The following is a 22,345-nucleotide window of genomic DNA, read 5'->3' as shown; positions in this document are numbered from 1 at the left end:
TACGATCTGGGAACACTTAATGTGAAGCAAATGTATACTGTCGGCGATTTTAGAAGCAAGATGGCAACTCTTAACCCATAACTGGTACATCCAAAAATGTTAATACACAAGGTACACCTGGGTCGTCAGGACCCAGATAAATCCTGAACAGGTTTTAGAAGAAAATACACAAGATGATAAAATTTAAATATTAACTATTTAAGATGGTAGTATTAATGCTAATACAAAACTAGTTTCCTTATTTTTGGTCATCTCTTTCAGAAACTATATAAAAAGACAGTGAAGTAGTTAAAACACGAAAAGTGAAAAACATACATTTGTCAAGACCTACTCAAGAGCTACAAATATTAACCTTTATATCAGAAATTACACATTTACAATCAAAATGGACTGTGCTTCAAAGCTGTAAACCAAAAGAAAAGTTCAAATACGGTATAAAGATTTCTGCAGGCATAGCTTCTGGGAAGATTCTGTGGTAACGTTTTCAGCCGAATGAGATACTTAATTATTAAAATTGTAAAAAATTGCAGCAATTGTCCAAAAATCTCATATTTTAGATAATTTATTGTTTTATTAATTAAATTTAGTATTTTTACTCTTCCAAACCACCAAAACACTTTGAGCACAAAACACTGGAACATTCCAAACACGATGGTGCTTGACATCTGGCACACTCTCGTGATGCTTTCCTATCTTTCTTAGATGGTCACATGGAGCACCTTCTTCTCTTAGATTTAGTAGGACGAGCCTCTTTGCCGGCTTGGGATGTTCCTGGTGCCTCGTTTGGATTCATTCCTAAAACATCAAAAATCGAATTTCTGACGTCTTTTCTCAGAAATGGAGAATCCAGTCTTCTTTTCATATGGTCACTTACAAGTTCTATTCCTAGTTGAATGAGGAATTCTCGACGAATAATATCATTATTATCTTCTTTGCCATGGAGTAAAACAAAAGCATTTACACCAGCTATATCCAATATGGTATAGAAGATTGCCATAGGCTTCTGCCTTTTTCTTCTGAAAGTTGTATAATTATGAGTCTTTTCATCAAGAGCAGCAATACCCCATTTTGTTCTATTGTAGTCGTATATAATTTCAGGCTTATGTTCCACCTCACATTCACCATAGTGCATTGTTGACATCATGTTCACTACCTTGTTCTTTTTTGGGATGTGTGAAAGTAGTGTTATACAGCCAGAGTATCCATAAATTGAGGAACAGTCAAAGAGTCATTTCTGCCTTTTGCTGCAGTAATGTTTAAGGGTAGCTCAGCCTTATTCTTTCTTATAGTTCCAATATAAGTAAAATGGCATTTGGACAACTCATTAACCATTTATACACTTGAGAACCTGAGAACCAGGTGACTCCACACACATTTCTGTTGCTTCCTCCAATTGGTTCAACCAAATGCCTGGCAACTGCTGTTGGAATGAGCATACGTTGTGGGGTGGTTACAGCTGGTTTTCCACTATTAATTTCGGCATTCAAACAGTAATGCATTTGGCACCAGCCAGGATGAATATTTTTATTCCATATTTCCTTTGCTTGGAAGGAATGTACATCCTGAATGCACATCTGCCACGGAATCATATTAAACATTTCACCCATGGTGACATATTCTCAAACTGGATAGTTTTCTTGGCAACCTTTTACAAATGAACTGAATAGCCAAGAGATGTGGTACATTTTATCTCTGGGTTTTCTGGTATCATGGGTTGTTGAATCATCAAAACTAAGACAATGCAATAAAAATAATAGACGTTTCAAGGGCATAGTTGTTCTACAAATTGGTCTACCAGTGCCATTTGTCGCAAACAAATCATCCAGATCTTCATTGTTTGATTTGAAGGCTCCCCAGAGATAACAAAGACTCATAAGGGCCTTTATTTCCACTTGATCTGTTACTTTTGAAAGAATAAATATTTAGACTCAGGCAGCAATGATATAATTTTTTCATTGGTTCTGAGTACTATCTCTGCAATCATTTTATCAGTGAAAAGTAGTTCCCAAAATGCTAGAGGGATCTTTTTGTTTACCTGTCTAGCTGGGCCATGTATTCCAGGAAGATGAATTGGAGAGATGATATTGCTTTGTGGGATTCTTCCACGTATGCTGGGTGCTGTTGACCATTTGACTCTATTCCTCCCATAGATATTATTAGCTGTAGATTGTCCTTCATTGCTGTCACTTTCAGTTTCATATTCACTAGTTTCACAATTGCTGTCACTTCCGCTTATATCATCAATATCACTGTCCACTGATTCGTTCTGAGTATCGATGGTATCTTCAACACTCATTTTTATGAAATGCGGTACAATAAATCCAAAATATTGCAAGTGCTGTTAAGATGAAAATCTTCCACTGTAGTTACAACTGGGTCCTTGGGACCCGTGTGCTTTTATAGATGCAAAACTAGCGAAGACACTTGTGACAATGCTGTGGGCTGATAGCCAACTGAATGCTGCAGAGTACATAGGAGTGCAAGTCAGTGTGCTGCACACATTGCAATGCTGGAAAAAAATTTCTCTCGGGTCCCTAGGACCTAGGTATACCAGTTACGGGTTAACTTTGCCCTCCAGCTGATCTGCAACACTGAAAGGCAGATTGTCATCTGCCCCGAATCCCACCAATTTAATTACAGCAATGTGAGCCTCATTATTTAAAGTTACATCACTTGTAACTGATTTCACAAAGGAACTCAAAATTGTCTGGCCTTTAGATAACACCATCCTCACATTTTTGACATGGTTTTCACTATAAGAATGTTTGTAACACATCCCAATTCAGGCACAAAAATTATTTTACAGGTTCTACATCTAGCCCTTTCAGAGTTCGGTTCATCAATGCACAACCAACCATTACATTCAGGATTAGTTTCCAAGAATTTTCTGTATTTTTGAATTCGCTTCTTACAGTTAAGCACGACCATTACTACAATCTTCTGTTTCCATTGACACAATTTTGCGTACTTAACACTTTACAAATCGCTCTGTCCTCATCTGAACCAACATGTCAACTGTAATCGTTTTCGCTTATATATGAGCGCCGCGCAGGATGCAAACCAGTCGATACAGTGAATTCCCCGGTGGTTTCACGTAAGGGAATAAGCAAAGTTGACTAATGACGCTTAACGTAATCAAATTGCGGAATATAATGGCCGCACAGATGGGCATGTAGGCTGCTCAAAATCATACTTGCGGAATAAATTGTCAAAAACTAAATATACCATAATAATTAAAATAATACAAAAGATGAAACCTTTACAATAGTAAGCCTTTTAACGGATTGTATAACAGATGTGCGATCCGAGGGTGGAACGTATGTTCGTGCAACATCTCTGGAGAGTAGTGGGTGCGTCATACTATTTTCGTAGAACATCGTTGAGTAAAAATCTGGGAATCGAGAGCAATCAGTGAAAACGGTGAAGATGGCGCCGACTGGTGGTCGGATGCAGAGTGTTATATTATGTTTTAGTTTTTTGATGGTTTTTCTTCAGTGTTCCGCTTACAGGAAATGTGAGTGTAATCTATACTGGAATCTGCAATGATGGGAGAAAATTTGTGTGCTGTGATACACAATTGTGTAATTTGTACCAATGTTTACATGTTTTGACAGCTCATATAATCAAGTTCATAACAAAATACCGTAAATAAATATGATGTTTTTATAATTTTGGTGTTAATGAAAGTTTATTGCTAGGCTAAATATGTCAGCAAATGAATTGGCAGAGTAGGGCGTATGCCATATAGTAGTGTTGCTGGAAGTTGTTGACGCTGTCTTCCCTGAAGAATTTTTAACCTGGTGCAGGCCAGCGGTGAAATACTTGTTTTTCAGTGATTAATCATTCTGGTGATAGTTGTTGTGTAAAGTGATATACAATGTTGATCTGGTGGTTTCTTTTGGTGTGCAGTGTATTGATCAAGTGCATACTGAGTCACTTGAAATAATTAATGTTGACAGCATTGTAATGAAGTTAAAAATTTTGAATTTGCGAGCGTATACATTGCTACTAAGTTATTCTCATTCTGATTTTTTTCTTCCAGATAGTTTAGGGCATGACAAGGTTTGTTCACACGTGAAAAAACAAACAATTAAACTTCCTCCAGAAAATGGAATTTTAATTACTGAACAGCGAACATTTGATAAGTGGTCTGGATACAAAGAATTTCGCTGTAAGTTTAAAGTTGAGCTTCTAGATGAAGGAGATTTGTTTGCGGTGATACAAAATGTAACTTTTAGAAAGGATCCAGTTACTGGTGAATGCATCGATTATGTACAGGTAATTAGTTATTCAGCGCTAGAATATGTTTTGACTTGTTTGTATGTAGTTATGCTAGAGGTTTTGAGTCTAATAAAATGGGGTTCGATACGATATATTTTGCAAATATCAGAGTAGTGGTTTGGAAACCATTGTTGCTCTTATTATCTGTTTTATATTGTGTTTGTTTTCTTCTTTGTATCTATGAGTAGACATTTGCTTAATTCTTTTACATGCATTTTGGATGCTTTATTATTTATTGTGAAGAGCGAAGTAGGCAGCACAGTAGTTATTTGCTCGTAAATTTGGAAATGAAATAAGTGCCAATTTTTCATTGTCGCACAGTTCATTACAATAATGACTACTTAGAGAATACAGTGGTGTATCTTATTTACACCAAAACATGAAGTAACAGAGTATAGCATCTATTAAATCAATGAAGTTCGAATTTAAATGAAAAATGGAATAGGTATTGTTATAGAATCACGATGTTAACTAATTTTTTTTTAAATATCAAATCTGTTGTTTCATCTATGGATGTAAGTGTTGGAGAAACTTCTGCTTTAAAATGATAAAGTGAATTTTTGTTTCGTCTCTGCGGCATCTATGTCTACACTCTGCAAACCACTGTGAAGTGCATGGCAGAGGGTACTTCCAAGTGTACCAGCTATTAGGGTAACTTCCTGTTCAGTCACGTATGTAGCACAGGAAGACATTGGTTTTAATGCCTCTGTGCATGAAGTAGGAATAATCCATATCACTTCAGGCAGTGGGGTTACCTTCATAGTTTCGGATGTTATTGAATTTAGCATATGTTAACATTCAGGAGTAAGTAAGAAACATACTTTTTGTATAGATATTTTGTTAGAGTTGTTTTTATGTGAAAGATAATTGCTTTATCATTACAATAGTATCCTTTGTTTGGACATTACTGTCGCCTTTTGAATTTTTTTTAATAATTTACAGAAAAAATTTCTTTTTTCGGAAATGACAACCAGAAAAGTTGGATTTTTTTTTTTCTGTTGATTTGTACCGTGTAGTACTGTATTCTCTGTAAAGGAGGGCTTCCATTTTCAAGTTGGACAGGTTTCATTTTAAAAGTTCATAACGGAAATGCCCGATTCCATCCCTCTGCTTTCACCAATGATGCCACCAATATGGCGGAAACAACCATTCACAACAACTCCCATACTGCTCCTATGACGTCATCAAGTAAACCATCAAACACATATTCCTCCAAAAAGGAACAACCGATACCACACTATAAATCTCAATGCTTTCACCACCAACACACTTAATGCTACCACAAAAAAACACCTAGAAAATCAAAATTGGAATTGAACACTATACCACACTATAAATCTCAAAACGTTCACCACCACCACACTTAATCCTACCACAAAAAAACAGCTAGCAAATCAAAATTGGAATCGAACACTTCTCTTGACCTGTTATCCTTAAGACATCTCCACATGTAGCTGTCCCTGGTCCAAGACGGTGGTACTTTTGTAAGCCTCATTTCTTCACAACACGCTGAACACATCATGACTTCAGCCAACAAGCCGAATAGCTGAAGAAATTTTATTAGAGACATTGCACTGTCCCCCATCATCGCTGACAACCGAAAGCTGTTTTAACCTTGTCAGTCATATCCATACCTACCAAAGACATTAACAAAGCAATTTGCCAAAATTCACACACGATGAACAGAAAAAAACTACAATAACGTCAGCATAACAAAACCAAAATTGTTAACTCGCTTAAATATATTCCGCTGAATGCACAGTCACCACCTATACCACACACGTGCAACGCTAACACGCAATTGAACCCCACACACCATATAATACGCTGCCCATAAAGACACCACTAGAGAGAACCACTGACTGCAATAATACGCCACGTATAAACACGCCACACATGGAAACTAAACCAAAAACATCACATAACCACATCAAGAGAGATCACCACTGATCACAACAAAACAACACCTACAAACACACCACTCTCACTAACTAAACTCTGCGCCGTCGTGATGTCACACACCACAACAGCCTTATGTCACGGGTCAAAGCCGACGGGTGGAATCGGACGCTTTCGTTGACCCCTTTCAAGGATAGTGTTCTGTCTTCAATTTTCTTACAAATTTCTTTATTGCAATGTTTATTTATATTGTCTTTGTTGCAGTTATTTCTTTTCACTTTCATTGTTGCAGATATTTCTTACACTGTGTTGTAGTTTCTTGTCAGTTTCTTTGTCATGGTTGTTCATTGCAGGTTTCTTTATTGTAGTTGTTCAGTGCTAATTTGTTTACTGAAGAGGCTTCTAAGAAATCTGAGATCATCCAGTGAGATCTGCATTTTTGTGAGGAATTTGCCAGTTGAACAGTTGCAGTGTGTTTTGTCAAAAGGAATGTTTGAAATGTCTTCTGATTGGGGCCATGAGAGAGTGAAGTGTGCTGACTATTTGCATACCATAAAAGAGTGATATAAAAGAGAGAGAGAGATAGACAACAGACTTTGTTCAGGGTGGGAATAAGAATTTTCATTTGAAGATTCTGTTTAAAAGTGAAGACGTTTCCAGTGACAACTATTTGTGTTCAATATATCTTGACAGAATAACAACAATGATAGTATCTGAATAAGGTGAAGCCTGCCATGGTGCAGATGATGCAAATTTAGCATCAATAGAGGAAGAATTAGGTACCCTGAATCAGTCAACTACAGAGGTACGTGTTAGCCAGGGCTAACACACATCAAGTGGTCCAGTGATGGTTGCTTGACCATTTTTACATATTTTAACTTTTCTTAATGTGAATGCCCTATATTTGAGAAATTCAAACAGTTTTTAAAATAATTTATCTTGCACGTTTACTAGATGGCGGCCGTTTTTATTTGTAGGTGCGAGTCTGGAGACATTAGCAAAAATTTTAATGTCTCTGCACTGGAGAAAGTTACAACATTGCAATTGACATGATTGTTTTTAGAAGAACTTACTTGAAATTTGCATTGCCTATTACACAAAATACTATAAATTCAAAAATAACCAATCAAAATTACTGCCAAAGTTTGGTATCCAAATTTTCAAAAATCCACTTTTTAGGCCCAAAAATAACAGAGTGATGTATGAGAGTCTATTTTTTTTTCCTATAGTTAGATATGATACACTCCTAGCCTCATATACTGCAAGAACATTTACAAATGTTTCCTTAATTTTTTATGAATTTTTGAAATTTGAAAATTTTCTTTTTTTGTAAAGTTTGGGGTTAGTTATCTCATGTGGGACTGAATATAAAAATATGATTTTTGCACAGTTTGTACACCTATATGATAGCACTGTACTGTAAAAATTTCAACACTGATATCTGACTGTGAACAAAGATAAGAATTTATGAAAATGCGGAAATAATTCACGTTACTCTAAAACTCGTCTTACGGCTGTTGCCTATTTAAATGGTTTATTGTTTCATTTTTAATAATGCAATATTAGACAATAGGAGCTTTCACTTTTGTTCTATGGCAATAAAAATGCTTATTTAAGTTCAGGTTTATTGTCAATAAAGAAGTTCATTATTGCTGGGTGTGTCATTGTTGTAGTGAGTCTGTTCTGAAACCTCTGTTAGAGTGGATGTACATACTTCATTGAGTGTGTAGAATGTATTATGTGCATTGCCCTGTGTGTAATTTGTAATTAATTTTGAGAGATTAACTGGAATGCAATAACATGGATGAACAGTGCTCTGTTGGACAGATAGCAAGGGAAATGTGTCACAAAGCAGTTTACAGTTCAGTTTCAAGAAACTTGAGAAATGTCAATGACTTTGATGAAGTTAGACAAACTTTGTTTAAATTTCAAGTAAGTTCTTCTATAACATCAATGTTTGAGTATCACAAGAAGAAATATTTTCTGAAGTACAATGACATTTTTGGAAAAAGGTTTGAGGGAAGTAAAACTTGAACATTTGTCCTTGTTAAGTGAGAGTGAAACAGATTTCCATGTGAAACGTAATGTGATTCCTGGAAATTCCCTGTGTCCACATTGTTACTCAAAAATATTTGTTGTGAATCCAGAACCAGAATCATGCAGCCTTATTAATGGCATTTTTATTCCTAATGAGGAAGCTGTTAGCATATTGGTATTTGCTTGTTCTAAGTTAGATGTATCTCCTGTTTTGAAAATAATAAAATTAAGTAGCAGAAAAAGAAAAGCAGCTGTTGAAAATAAGATGCAACAAATTTCAGACAAAATTAGAGAAGACTTGGAATGATGCTTTAATGATACAGATACCAACATTAATTCTAAAGAAGAAGAAAACCTAACACCAGCATCGTCTGACACTGAATGTTTGAGCTTAATAGAGAAATTAAAAATTAAATATTCAGTGACATCTAAAGAGGAAAAAGTTAAAATTTTAAGTTTGATCCCTGACACATGATCAAGAGAAAAGTTAGTTCATGAATTCAGCGTTTCTCTTCATGATTGCAACGTTTCTCATCATTTGGTTAAACTAACCCGAAATTTAGTGAAAGGGCAAGGCATTCTCCCAGTTTTAGGAAAGAAGGAAGGAGTAGGAGTAACAATTAAAAAGATCTAGCAGTTTTTTGAAGATGATGAAAACAGTAGACTGTACCTAGGATGCAAAGGTAGCAAAAAAGTTGTTATAAATGGAGTTAAAGTAACAAAGCAGAAACGTCTAGTGCTGTCAGATTTAAATGGACTTTATGTAGCTTTCAAAAATTCTCATCCTGAATGCAAAATTGGAAGGTCAAAATTTTGTGATCTCCGCCCTAAGTGGTGTATTTTCAGGGACACACTCCGTATGTGTTTATATCATCAAAATGTTAAACTGATGATTGCGGGTGCAAAACTCTGTGACCTTATGTACAAAGAGTTGCTAGATTTAGTGGTCTATGACACAGTTATTGACTGCATGATGAGTGTGTGTAATAAATGTCCTGGTAAGGAAACCGTTATTGAATTGTTTCACGAATATGATGAGGAAATGCCAGGCAGTATTACCTTCAAACAGTGGGTCACAACTGACAGGGCAAAAATGATAACAGTACAGTGCTCCTTGTTTGTGGACGACTTTGCTGTTTTCTGTTCCTCCTCTAGTGTTGCATCCGCGAGCCGTCAATTGCAACTAACAGTGCGGCGGTTAGAGGAGTGGGTTGCAAAGACGGGTTTTAGGTTTTCTGCCGATAAGTGTGTTTGTGTTCATTTTAATCGTTCTCGTCGTCTTTTTACGTTGCCTGCCTTGCATATGGGGGATACTGTCCTACATTTTAGAGACACAGTGCGGTTTCTGGGCCTAATATTTGACTCCAGCAAGTTGTCATGGTTGCCACACCTACGCGACTTGAAAGCCAGAACACTGAAAGCACTGAATATCCTCAAGTGCCTCAGCCACAGGTCTTGGGGAGCGGACAGGGCGTGTCTCCTTCAGTTTTATCGAGCTTTCGTGCGCTCACGGCTGGACTATGGGTGCACAGTATATGGGTTAGCGAGGCCGTCTTATTTGCGGATCCTTGACGCTGTTCACCATGCTGGGATTCGACTGGCCACGGGTGCTTATCGGACCAGTCCCGTACCCAGCCTCTGTGCTGAGGCTGGTGAACCGCCACTTACCATCCGGCGGCAGCTCCTGCTGGTGCGCCAAGCTTGTAAGTTTCTTGCAGCTCCCAGCTCGCCTTCTCACTGTCTTGTTGCCCATCCACCTCTGGACCGCCTTTTTTCCCGCCGTCCCCGGGCTACGTTGCCGTTTGGGATACGAGTGCAACGTGTGCTTGAGTCCCTCGGTGTGGAGTCTGTACAACCCCAAATCCTGGGTTTTAACCGCCTGCAACCCTGGTTACTGAAGAGGCCACGTGTGATTTTCGATTTATTGCAGTACAAGAGAGATTGCACTCCCGCCACCGTTTTTAATGCAGCATTTTCTGCTATTTTATCTGAGCACCACGACTATGTAGCTGTTTTTACGGATGGGTCGAAACAAGGGGATTCCGTTGGTTGCTCAGTTGTTTTTCCGGATCGTGTCCTCAAGGTCCGACTGCCTCAGACTTTTACTGTCTTTGATGCAGAATTGTCTGCGATCTTGCGGGCGCTGGAGCAGATGCGACGTTCTTCCTCTCCTAAATTTCTTGTCTGTTCCGATTCACTCAGTGCCCTTCACTCATTGCACCATTTGTATCCGGCAGATAAAGTCGTCCAGACCATCCAGGATGCCCTCCTCCGACTACAGCGACTGGGGAAGGTTGTAGCTTTCTGCTGGGTTCCGGGGTATGTCGGCATTGCTGGGAATGAAAGGGCAGATCTCGCAGCCAACGAGGCGTGTCTTGATCCACACGTATCTCAGTGTGCTATCCCCTTGTACGCACTTACCTCGCTGATGAGCTCCCGAGTCATGTGTCGGTGGGAGGATGAGTGGCTGGAAGTGACTGACAATAAGCTCCGTCTAGTCAAGCCCACAACGCGTGTGTGGTGTACTTCCTTTCAGCCCCATTGACGGGACGAGGTTCTCCTCACTCGGCTTCGAATAGGCCACAGCCCTATGACGCATGGCTTCCTGCTCCGGCGAGAGGACCCTCCAATGTGTGGTGCTTGCGGCATCCAGGTCACTGTGCGCCACGTTTTACTGGATTGCGTTTTATTTTCTGACCAGCGGGCCGCGGCTGACTTGCCAGCGGACCTGCCAACTCTTTTAGGCAACACTCGGGTGAATGTGGTTAAAGTTTTAAAGTTCTGTGCCCTGTCCAATGTTTTTACAAAGATTTTAGGGAGGGGATTTTAACTTGTTTCCTGTGTGACAAGCTCGCCCATATTTTATGTAAGTGGCTAGCCAATGACAATTTCCTGTGTCATTCTTGTTGCTATGTTTTCCCTTTCCTTAGGTTTTACATTCTTATGTAGTATTTTCCCTCTTTTTCTGCTTTCTTTGAGTGTGTTTTTTCAGTTTTATTAGGTCTCTCCACATTCGTTCCTTTTCATGTGTGTCAGGGCGCTGATGACCTCGATGTTGAGCGCCCATAAACCCCAACACACACACAAAAATGATAACAGTGGTTAAATCACAGGAAGAGTACTTGGAATCTATATTGATAACATACAAAAACTCAAAAGTCACCACTATATTTCTGAAATCCAAAGTAAGTTTTTGAAGGACAAAAAAAGCACAACGTCATGAAACTGAATGCATAGTTCTAGCTGATTTTGCAGAAAATTTTACATGTGTGATTCAGGATGCAATACAAGGGTAGCACTGGTTCGATGACCAGGCAACAGTGCATCGATTTATTCTCTACTTTAAAAATGAGAAAGATGAAGTTTTATAGTTCTTCAATTTGCAAGTGACTACTCGGAGCACAACACTTTGGCTGTACATGTCTTTCAAAAGTATGTAATAAATATAGTCCCGGGAGCGGAAAGACTTACCTTGTCTGCCTGTGTCTGTATATGTGGGGATGGATGGGTGTGTGTTCGAGTGTATACCTGTCCTTTTTTTCCCCTATGGTAAGTCTTCCCGGGATTGGAATGACTCCTTACCCTCTCACATAAAACCAACATCCTTTCATCTTTCCCTCTCCTTCCCTCTTTCCTGATGAAGCAGCCATGGGTTGCGAAAGCTTGAATATTTGTGTGTGTGTTTTTTATTTTATTGTGCCTCTCAACATACTAGCGCTTTCTCGTTTGGTAAGTTAAAGCATCTTTGTTTTTTATATAAAGTATGTAATAAATTACATAAAACAGAATTTTCCCGAGGTTGAGAAGCTGATGTACTTTTCAGATGGAAATGGTAGTCAGTATAAGAACAAAAAGAATATTTGAAATCTGTGCAACCACAAAGTAGACTTTGGGTTGGAGGCTGAATGGCACTTGTTTGCATCTTGCCATGGAAAAAACCCATTTGATGGAGTAGGAGGTACAACAAAATGTGAAGTAAGTAAAGCCAGTCTACAAAGACCAAGCACAGACGAAATTCTCACAGTACAGGACATGTATGTCTTTTGCAAGGATAATATTAAAGGCATTACCTATTTTCTGATCAAGAAAGAAGGGGTTCTGTATATGAAAACAACACTTAAAACCGGATTTGAAAACTATAGCAATAAAAGGAACAAGCCATTTCCACAAATTCCTTGGCATTAGAAAACTTAGATCTATGCTATGTAACATCAGAAACTGAAATTTATGAGGATCTTTGTGTCAGTAAAATTACATCTCTGTCTTTAACGTTGAATGACATAGTGGCATGTGTGTATGATGGACAGTGGTGGCTTGCAGAGGTTGAAAGAGTAAGTTTGGAAAACAGTGATGTTTTTGTGCATTTTTACCACCCTGCTGGCCCAAGAACATCATTCAAGAAATCTACTAGTGACAAAGTTTGGATGCCAGTGAAAAATGTTTGAAGGAAACTTTCAGTGCTTGAACGGTCTTATTCTATATCATAGAAGCTGTCTGAAGAAATAAGTGTTCTTAACATTCACCACCAGGTTTAGGAACAGTCGCATCACGAAGGATGTTAATTGAAAATATTTATTTTAAGTATGTGAAAATAGTATATATGTTAATTTCAGTGATGTTTCCACTTTTTGTATATAATTCAGTACCTTACTTCAATAATAATTGATTATATCCCAGCAATATCACACATGAATAGGCAACAGCCATAAGATCAGTTGTAGAGTGATGTGAATTATCTCCTCATTTTCAAAAATTCAAAACTTTGTTCACAGTCAGATATCAATGTTGAAATTTTTACAGTACAGTGCTATCATATAGGTGTACAAACTGTGCTAAAATCATATTTTTATATTCAGTCCCACATGAGATAACTACCCCAAACTTTACAAAAAATGAAAATTTTCAAATTTCAAAAATTCATAAAAAATTAAGGAAACATTTGTAAGTGTTCTTGCTCTCTATGAGGCTAGTAGTATATGATATCTAACTATAGGAAAAAATAGACTCTCATATTTCACTCCTTGTTTGTTATTTTTGGGCCTAAAAAGCAGATTTTTGAAAATTTGGATACCAAACTTTTGAGGTCATTTTGACTGGTTATTTTTGAATTTAGGGTATTTTGTGTAATAGACAGTGTTGTAGAGGACACTTTTCTAAAAACAATCTTGTCAATTGCAATATTGTAACTTAACCCAGTGTTGAGATATTAATATTTTTGCTAACATCTCTAAACTGAAACATCGTCACGCGCTTACAAACGAAAATGGCTGCCATTCAGTAAAGGTGAAAGGTAATTTTAAAAAAATACTGTTTTGAAATAATCAATTATAGGGTAATCACATATAAAAAATTAAAATATGTAAAAATGGTCAAGCAACCAACTTAATTTTTATTGGACCACTTCATTTGGATTGACCCCCCCCCTCCCCCCCCCCCCCCCCCCGTTAAGAAAACGTGGTCAGTGAAGTAGTCATATGCTGTACGGCTCAATAAAGTGCAGCGAAATTACTAAAGCTATGGATGAATACACTACAGCAAAACTGACCACCCTCATCAAAGTAGAAATTCCATCTTCAGAAGAAAATGAACCAAAGCACTCTTCCACTTCTTGCTACGAATTGTTCACAAATATTAATTCAGCTCCTGAATATTGTGCATCCTACAGTGAAAAGGTGCAAGTTTTAACTATTATTCCAGAGAGATTTTCAAAGAAAACAATTCTGAACCATGTTCCATCAGTATCAAAGTACAAGGAAGACAAAGGAAGATATCTGAGGTCTGTAAAAGGAGTCTGTGGAAGACCAGATCCCTAATATGGCCATCCTTTAGAGACAGCTCAATTTAAAATAGTGCAGTCATTTCATCTGGAAGATAAATGGGCCTGTTCTTGCCAGAATGCCAACAAAAAAAGACACTATAACTGTAACAGTTGAAGATCAAAAAGTTTTGAAAGTGAAGAGGTATATGACTCGGAGTATTAAAGAAACTTTTGCAATTTATAAGACCAACTAGGCCTATACAACTTCACATATTGGAAGATCAAAATTTTATGCACTACGATGTAAATGGGTAGTTCCACACCTACCTAGAGATGTCTGTTTATGTGTGTACTGCACAAATTTAGAACTTTGTGTCATAACTTTGATGAACTTACTGGAACACGTGACATATGACATCTTGATTGGGCATGTGAAGTCATTAGTAGTCTGTGACTTAAAGTGAGAGACTTGTTTGTTTCAAGAATGTGGTGACTGCCCTGGAAAGGGAGGACTGTCTTTGCAGACCCGTGGCCTGGAAGATGTAGCAAATAACTCTGCATAAATTACATATGTGACATGAGAGGATAATAAACTAATTAAGAAAACTGTTGCCTTTGATAGTTCCATTGGTGAACTTTGTAAATGGTCAGTGAAAACAGTAACACACCAGCATCGGAAGAAATTGCAACAAAAACATATTGCAGAAGTGAAAGGGTGTGTACTGGCTGACGAACTATGTTCATTGCTTCACTTTGATTTTGCTGAGAACTGGTCTCTAATTCTCCCACAAGAAGTGCAAGGGTATCATTGGAGTAACGACGAGGTTTCAGTTTTTACAGGAGTGACGTATTTTCAAAACAAGACAACAAGTGTTGCAGTTACGAGTGATGGCACAGGACATGACTCAGCATATGCTTCACTAGCAATGCGCAAAATTTTTCAACTGCAAACAGGGGCAGAGAAGATCATCATTATTTCTTATTGTTCTCCTTGTCATTTTAAAAATTGTTACCAGCTGTTTGAACTGAGTAAATCGCTTGTCCCAAGTGACAGAGTATACAGTGCTACTGGTCATGGGAAGGGCCTTGTGATAGCATAGGAGGCCTGCTGAAACACCATGCTACCAAACATAATCTTTCCAGACCAAATACAACTGCTATTCAGAATGCTGAGGATTTTAAGAGAGTTGTGAAAGCTTTCACATCGACTTCCCTCAGTCTTTTGTCCAAAGAGGAAATTGAAGAATTCCGTGAGAAGAAAAAGAAAAATGGTCCAAACAAACCACTCCTGTGAAAGGAATTCAGAAGACACATTTTTAGATTCAAAGTGATGGGCGAACTCATATTGCACGCACTTTAAAGAGCAAGAAAAAAGAAATTTCAATCATTCGACCAACACCTCAGAAACAGCAGGATAACATTCAGATTCACAACCTGAGAAGAGGAATGTTTGTGGTGTGCTTGTGTATGACTGTGACTGGTGGATTGCAGAGATTATAGACACCAGTTATGAGTTAAACAAAATTGTAGTGAATTTTATGCTACCATATGGACCAGCTGCGGGGTATAGGTTTCCAGCTGAAGGATAGCAGCAACACCATCAGTGCTGACTTCCTGTTCACAATGTTTTGAAGATTGTAAATGCTCCAATTTCTATTGGTTTACCAGGAAGGCATCACTCTATAGCAAAGGAAGATACTGAAGCAGTGGAACACATTTTTAGTTCATTGACTGGCTAATTTCTGTACAAAACAAAGGATGATACTGAAGTAGTGGAACACATTTTTGGTTCTTTGACTATAAGGCTAGGTTTTGATTTTTATGAGCCTGTTATGTGATAGTAAAACAGGTTTTCTGTACGGCAAAAATTTCAGTTGTTTATAAAACCTGTTCAACATAAAAGTGGAAGCTCTCCTTTTCAGGGAATGGAGAACTATATGGTACTAATCAACAGAAAAAAAAAATCCCAGTTTTATGGATTGCCATTTTTGAAAAAAAAATCCATAAATTATAAAAAAAAGTTCAGAATGCTATAGTAAAAGCAGAGATAAGTCCAAATGGAAGACTTCTTAGTAATCATAAAGCAATTATCCTTCAAATAAAAAAAAACATATAAAGTGTCCCGGAGATGAATCATTTTAAAATTTTTCCAAAATTCGCATCTTCAAAATGGTGTGCAGAGTGTCACCTCAGAGCAGGAACTTTTTGGAGAAAACAAAAAAAAATATGTTTTCCTTACTTAGTCCTCCATCTTAACATATGCTAAATTCAATAATATCTGAGACTATGAAGATAAGATTCTTTCCTAGCCTGCCTGAAGGGATATGGACTATGCCAGTGATTGTTCTAATCTTATCCTTATGATCCCTATGTGGGCAATACTTAGGGAGTTGTAGTCTATCCATAAAGTAATCAGTTAAAGTTGGTGCTTGAAACTTTCTCGGAATAGTTTATGTCTGCCTTAAAGAGTATGCCAGTTACGTTTCTTCAGTATCTCTGCTAGACTCTCCCATGCATTAAACAAAAATTAATAACTATTCTTGACTTTTTGGAATATAGAAAATCAACTTCAGCAGTTGTGGTCCAAACAATGATTTTTAAATATGTAAAACACTTTCTGACAGCTGATACAAGATTTATTTTTATCGAAACTCCGATATTGAAGAAAAAGGGGGGGGGGGAGAGTGAGAGAGAGGCAGCACCCTGAGTTTTGATAGATATTGGGTCCCCTTCTTCATCACAGACATTTCTCATGAAGGCAAAGTACCACCTGTCATCACACACAGCTACTACAAAAGAATCTTGTTGAGGACAAGTGCAAGTCCATTGTGGGGCATTTTCATTGAATGAAAAAATTAAGGAAGGCTTTTCGGAAGAAGTTACTCTTGCAATCTCTAAATAATCACAAGAAAGTGGTTTGTAATGGTGAAAATTCCTGGTAACAGGTACTGTACAGGTTGTTGAAAATCTCTTCTTGAGGTTTTTTGCGTAGGAAATCTACATTGACTTTCTCTAAGAAATGAAAAAAGAATTGTCAATATTAGGTTTGCAAAAATCGTAAACATCAGATGCAGTTGTTATTTGTGCATAATTTGCTAGTTGAAGATAAGCTTTTCTCAATACATTTTTTATAGTTCCTCCCAAACCATCGCACACAGATTTATCGTGGCTAGGAATGCTCATCATCAGTAGAAAAATCGTTTTTGTGCCTCACATAAATTTTTAAAGCTTTTTCTATTCTTATATTGAGCAGCACATCCATTAGTGAAATAAAGCACTTTCTTCACTTCTGGGTAATGCTCTGCCAGCCACTTAACCATCTCTTTCCGGACAGCATTTACAAATCCTACATCATGTTTCGTATCATCACTTATAAAGCAGTGGTTCACTATTACCAATTTACTTTCTTCATTTACCACATAAATACACACAGGATGGATTGTACATATGCTTCTTGTCCAGGGGTAACTCTGAATTTCATTCTGAATTTCAAAACTGTAGTTTGCAGCACAGTGCATTAACAGAGTTACTTTTTCTGAGGTTAGATTTCCTTTCAATTTTTTTTTTAGTGATTTTGACTGACACTTAGATATAAATAAGCATGGTTTAAGTGCCTGTAATTTTGTTACCAACAAGTCGGTGTATTCATCAACAGTTGCAGACTGCTTTAGCAGTTCTGCCCGATGATCTGTGTTTATCCACTGGGTGAACTCAATTTCATCCACTGGACTCGCATTCGGGAGGACGACGGTCCAATCCCGTCTCCGGCCATCCTGATTTAGGTTTTCCGTGATTTCCCTAAATCGTTTCAGGCAAATGCCGGGATGGTTCCTTTGAAAGGGCACGGCCGATTTTCTTCCCAATCTTTCCCTAACCCGAGCTTGCGCTCCGTCTCTAATGACCTCGTTGTCGACAGGACGTTGAACACTACCCACCACCACCACCACCACATCAATTTCATCATCAGCATCTTTGTAAGCTAATTTCTGTGTTAATAATTCTGACAGATTGTCATCTATGGGACAATTGTCACAGTGATTAAGCATGCACAGTTTTCAGAATTACGTACAAGAAATTTAATAAGTTCTTTGTATGTTTCTTCAATGTGTTCCACGTCCAGAAGCAGTCTTACATTTTTATGGCTAACACACACACACACACACACACACACACACACACACACACACACACACACTGTCTCTCTCTCTCTCTCTCTCTCTCTCTCTCTCTCTCTCTCTCTCTCTGAATGAGTGCGGGCAGCACCAGCTGAAATACTCCACTTCGGTCTTCGTGAAAAAAATTTAGAAAGTCCAATGTTAATGTTTGGATTCTCCCATTTAAAACAATAGTACAATTCTCTTAAGTTGCAAGGGATGAGTCTTTTTTTGCATATACACATTCTTCTGAATGCTAACTTTGTCTTTTGCACCTGGTAACATTTGAGTATATTCGTCATTTTGGTAGGAATCATTGACAATCTTTACCATTTCATTGGCAATAACTTTGCTCCTTTTGTGTTTACGAATTGATAAAATATCCATTTCTGTTTCCAGTTTCCTTGCTTGTCGAACCACATACTCACTAACATTGAATTCTGACAGTATGTTTTCTTTTGACCAAGAAGGTGGAGCTAAAGTTAAAGTTTGAATTTTTTCAGGTACTCTTACACAAGCCACTTTTTCTCTCCTCTCGTAACAATATCATGGCATCAAAATCTTTGGTTTTCTTAATAATTTTATCATCAAATTTTTCTTCTCTATGGTCAGAACCTTCGCAATTGCAATCTAATGTCTGGCACACTTTTCTTTCCAAAACATGCTTCATTTTTTCTAGTTTCTGTTTGCCATATGAGACCTTGTTGGGATTTGGAATGGAGTGAAGTTTTAAGGGAGATCACCCCAAATTGTGTAAAATTTTATTTGCATCCTCACTACTTTGACTTTCTAGTACTGATTTGTGAAATGTCACATCTGGGTCATCTGCATCACTTTCATTTCTATCACTGATGTCAGTTCACAAATGTTATGGACAAATTGCGCACAGCTTTTTGGTCCACTTTTACCTCGATTCTCTTAGCACTTAATGTTTTACACGACAACAAGCAAACTGACCTCAGATTTTTTAACTGTTTGCGTTTTTGGGAAGGATCACAATAATGTCATTGATGACTTTCATAACTTTTAAGTAATAGTATCCGTGATGTCCACACATAGTAGCACTTTCTTGATCTTTTGGAAAGCAATATCAAATCTCGTTGTTCGTCTCTCAGCTCTTCCGTTTTTTTGTAGAGTTTTTACTAAGGTATAGGTTGTCAAATGACATAGTGTTTTCAGTAATTTTCCTACAGTGCATGAATTCACATTTTCCATTGCAATTAACTGAATGCTAATTCCATTAAAACATACTTTTTACAACTGGAATGATGGAGCCACACCACAAACAGATAAGAGATGTCTCACAGAAAGACAAAGAACAACTGAGGCCAAATAGACTAATTGTTGCATGCCAGTTATTCTCAACAATGAATTTCAGCAATTGTTGCATTACTTTCATGTCTATAAAGGTTTCAAACATGTTAGTGCTGTCTTACGAACGCTTTTTTATCACTGTAGAGGGTGATTGGCTGAATACACAAATCATATATATTATAGTCTTTAAAATATCACTGAATTAGGCAAATGAAAGGAAATAAATTTTCACTCTTAAAGAAAGGTACGTAACTTGCCTGCCTAGAATGAGTTATACTTAAATGTGCTACTTTGATACCATTGCATCTGAGACAGTGAGTGGATGGACTTACTTTAAAATGACCCATTTTCCATCACAGCAAAAAGTATTTTGATTTCAGATGTGTGTGTCAGTTAGCAGAAGACTCATTAAAATATTTATTAGAAAACTTACAAGCTAGGTGATTGTTTAAGACCAAAATCAGGTTCCCAGCAAGTTGGAGAAATGTGATATGAACATTTTTCCACAAGCTTGCAATTTTTCTGAAATCTAAAATTGATATACATGAATACTTTTAAAAATTTTCTTTGTAATTTTACTACTTCAATAAGTGAATATCTCTTAACTATATTTCTTATTTAACTTCCAAAAAAATTCCACATCAAAAGCTTCATAAACACCTGCATTTATGTAGATAAGTGCCATTTTGCATTGACATTCTTGCAGAGCCCATTTACCAGAATATCACTACATTTAAAATTCGATGTAAAACAAAGTTGTAGTCTGATACCAAAAAGATGTTGTAGTAGTTCCTATATTATTATTATTATCGTTAATTCCCCATTAAGGAGAGCGTTAAAACACAATCAATATTCACAATGACTATGTTGTTGTTGTGGTCTTCAGTCCTGAGACTGGTTTGATGCAGCTCTCCATGCTACTCTATCCTGTGCAAGCTGCTTCATCTCCCAGTACCTACTGCAACCTACATCCTTCTGAATCTGCTTAGTGTACTGATCTCTTGGTCTCCCTCTACGGTTTTTACCCTCCACGCTGCCCTCCAACGCTAAATTTGTGATCCCTTGATGCCTCAAAACATGTCCTACCAACCGATCCCTTCTTCTAGTCAAGTTGTGCCACAAACATCTCTTCTCCCCAATCCTATTCAATACCTCCTCATTAGTTATGTGATCTACCCACCTTATCTTCAGCATTCTTCTGTAGCACCACATTTCGAAAGCTTCTATTCGATTCTTGTCCAAACTGGTTATCGTCCATGTTTCACTTCCATACATGGCTACACTCCATACGAATACTTTCAGAAACGACTTCCTGACACTTAAATCTATACTCGATGTTAACAAATTCCTCTTCTTGAGAAACGCTTTCCTTGCCATTGCCAGTCTACATTTTATATCCTCTCTACTTCGACCATCATCGGTTATTTTACTCCCTAAATAGCAAAACTCCTTTACTACTTTAAGTGTCTCATTTCCTAATCTAATTCCCTCAGCATCACCCGACTTAATTCGACTACATTCCATTATCCTCGTTTTGCTTTTGTTGATGTTCATCTTATATCCTCCTTTCAAGACACTGTCCATTCCGTTCAACTGCTCTTCCAAGTCCTTTGCTGTCTCTGACAGAATTACAATGTCATCGGCGAACCTCAAAGTTTTTACTTCTTCTCCATGAATTTTAATACCTACTCCGAATTTTTCTTTTGTTTCCTTTACTGCTTGCTCAATATACAGATTGAATAACATCGGGGAGAGGCTACAACCCTGTCTCACTCCCTTCCCAACCACTGCTTCCCTTTCATGCCCCTCGACTCTTATAACTGCCATCTGGTTTCTGTACAAATTGTAAATAGCCTTTCGCTCCCTGTACTTTACCCCTGCCACCTTCAGAATTTGAAAGAGAGTATTCCAGTCAACATTGTCAAAAGCTTTCTCTAAGTCTACAAATGCTAGAAACGTAGGTTTGCCTTTTCTTACTCTTTCTTCCAAGATAAGTCGTAAGGTCAGTATTGCCTCGCGTGTTCCAACATTTCTACGGAATCCAAACTGATCATCCCCGAGGTCGGCTTCTACCAGTTTTTCCATTCGTCTGTAAAGAATTCGCGTTAGTATTTTGCAGCTGTGACTTATTAAACTGATAGTTCGGTAATTTTCACATCTGTCAACACCTGCTTTCTTTGGGATTGGAATTATTATATTCTTCTTGAAGTCTGAGGGTATTTCGCCTGTCTCATACATCTTGCTCACCAGATGGTAGAGTTTTGTCAGGACAGGCTCTCCCGAGGCCATCAGTAGTTCTAATGGAATGTTGTCTACTCCCGGGGCCTTGTTTCGACTCAGGTCTTTCAGTGCTCTGTCAAACTCTTCACGCAGTATCTTATCTCCCATTTCATCTTCATCTACATCCTCTTCCATTTCCATAATATTTTCCTCAAGTACATCTCCCTTGTATAAACCCTCTATATACTCCTTCCACCTTTCTGCCTTCCCTTCTTTGCTTAGAACTGGGTTTCCATCTGAGCTCTTGATATTCATACAAGTGGTTCTCTTCTCTCCAAAGGTCTCTTTAATTTTCCTGTAGGCAGTATCTATCTTACCCCTAGTGAGACAAGCCTCTACATCCTTACATTTGTCCTCTAGCCATCCCTGCTTAGCCATTTTGCACTTCCTGTCGATTTCATTTTTGAGACGTTTGTATTCCTTTTTGCCTGCTTCATTTACTGCATTTTTATATTTTCTCCTTTCATCAATTAAATTCAATATTTCTTCTGTTACCCAAGGATTTCTATTAGCCCTCGTCTTTTTACCTACTTGATCGTCTGCTGCCTTCACCACTTCATCCCTCAGAGCTACCCATTCTTCTTCTACTGTATTTCTTTCCCCCATTCCTGTCAATTGTTCC

At 37.7% G+C, this 22,345-nt stretch overlaps 1 protein-coding gene across 2 annotated transcripts in view; it reads left to right on the top strand.

The window, feature by feature from the left end:
* Positions 1 to 3,426: 3,426 nt before the first annotated feature.
* Positions 3,427 to 22,345, top strand: part of LOC126263975 (uncharacterized) — a 57,831-nt gene continuing 38,912 nt past the window's right edge. For both annotated transcript variants that reach the window (XM_049960959.1, XM_049960958.1), the window contains exons 1-2: positions 3,427 to 3,514; positions 4,043 to 4,278. In XM_049960959.1, the coding sequence (XP_049816916.1) occupies positions 3,427 to 3,514; positions 4,043 to 4,278 (324 nt within the window). The remainder of the gene's footprint in view (positions 3,515 to 4,042; positions 4,279 to 22,345) is intronic.

Source organism: Schistocerca nitens, chromosome 1, assembly GCF_023898315.1.
Source record: "Schistocerca nitens isolate TAMUIC-IGC-003100 chromosome 1, iqSchNite1.1, whole genome shotgun sequence".
Taxonomy (NCBI): Eukaryota; Metazoa; Arthropoda; class Insecta; order Orthoptera; family Acrididae; genus Schistocerca; species Schistocerca nitens.
Note: the sequence above shows the minus strand (reverse complement) of the source record. Positions and strands in the feature narration are given on the sequence as shown.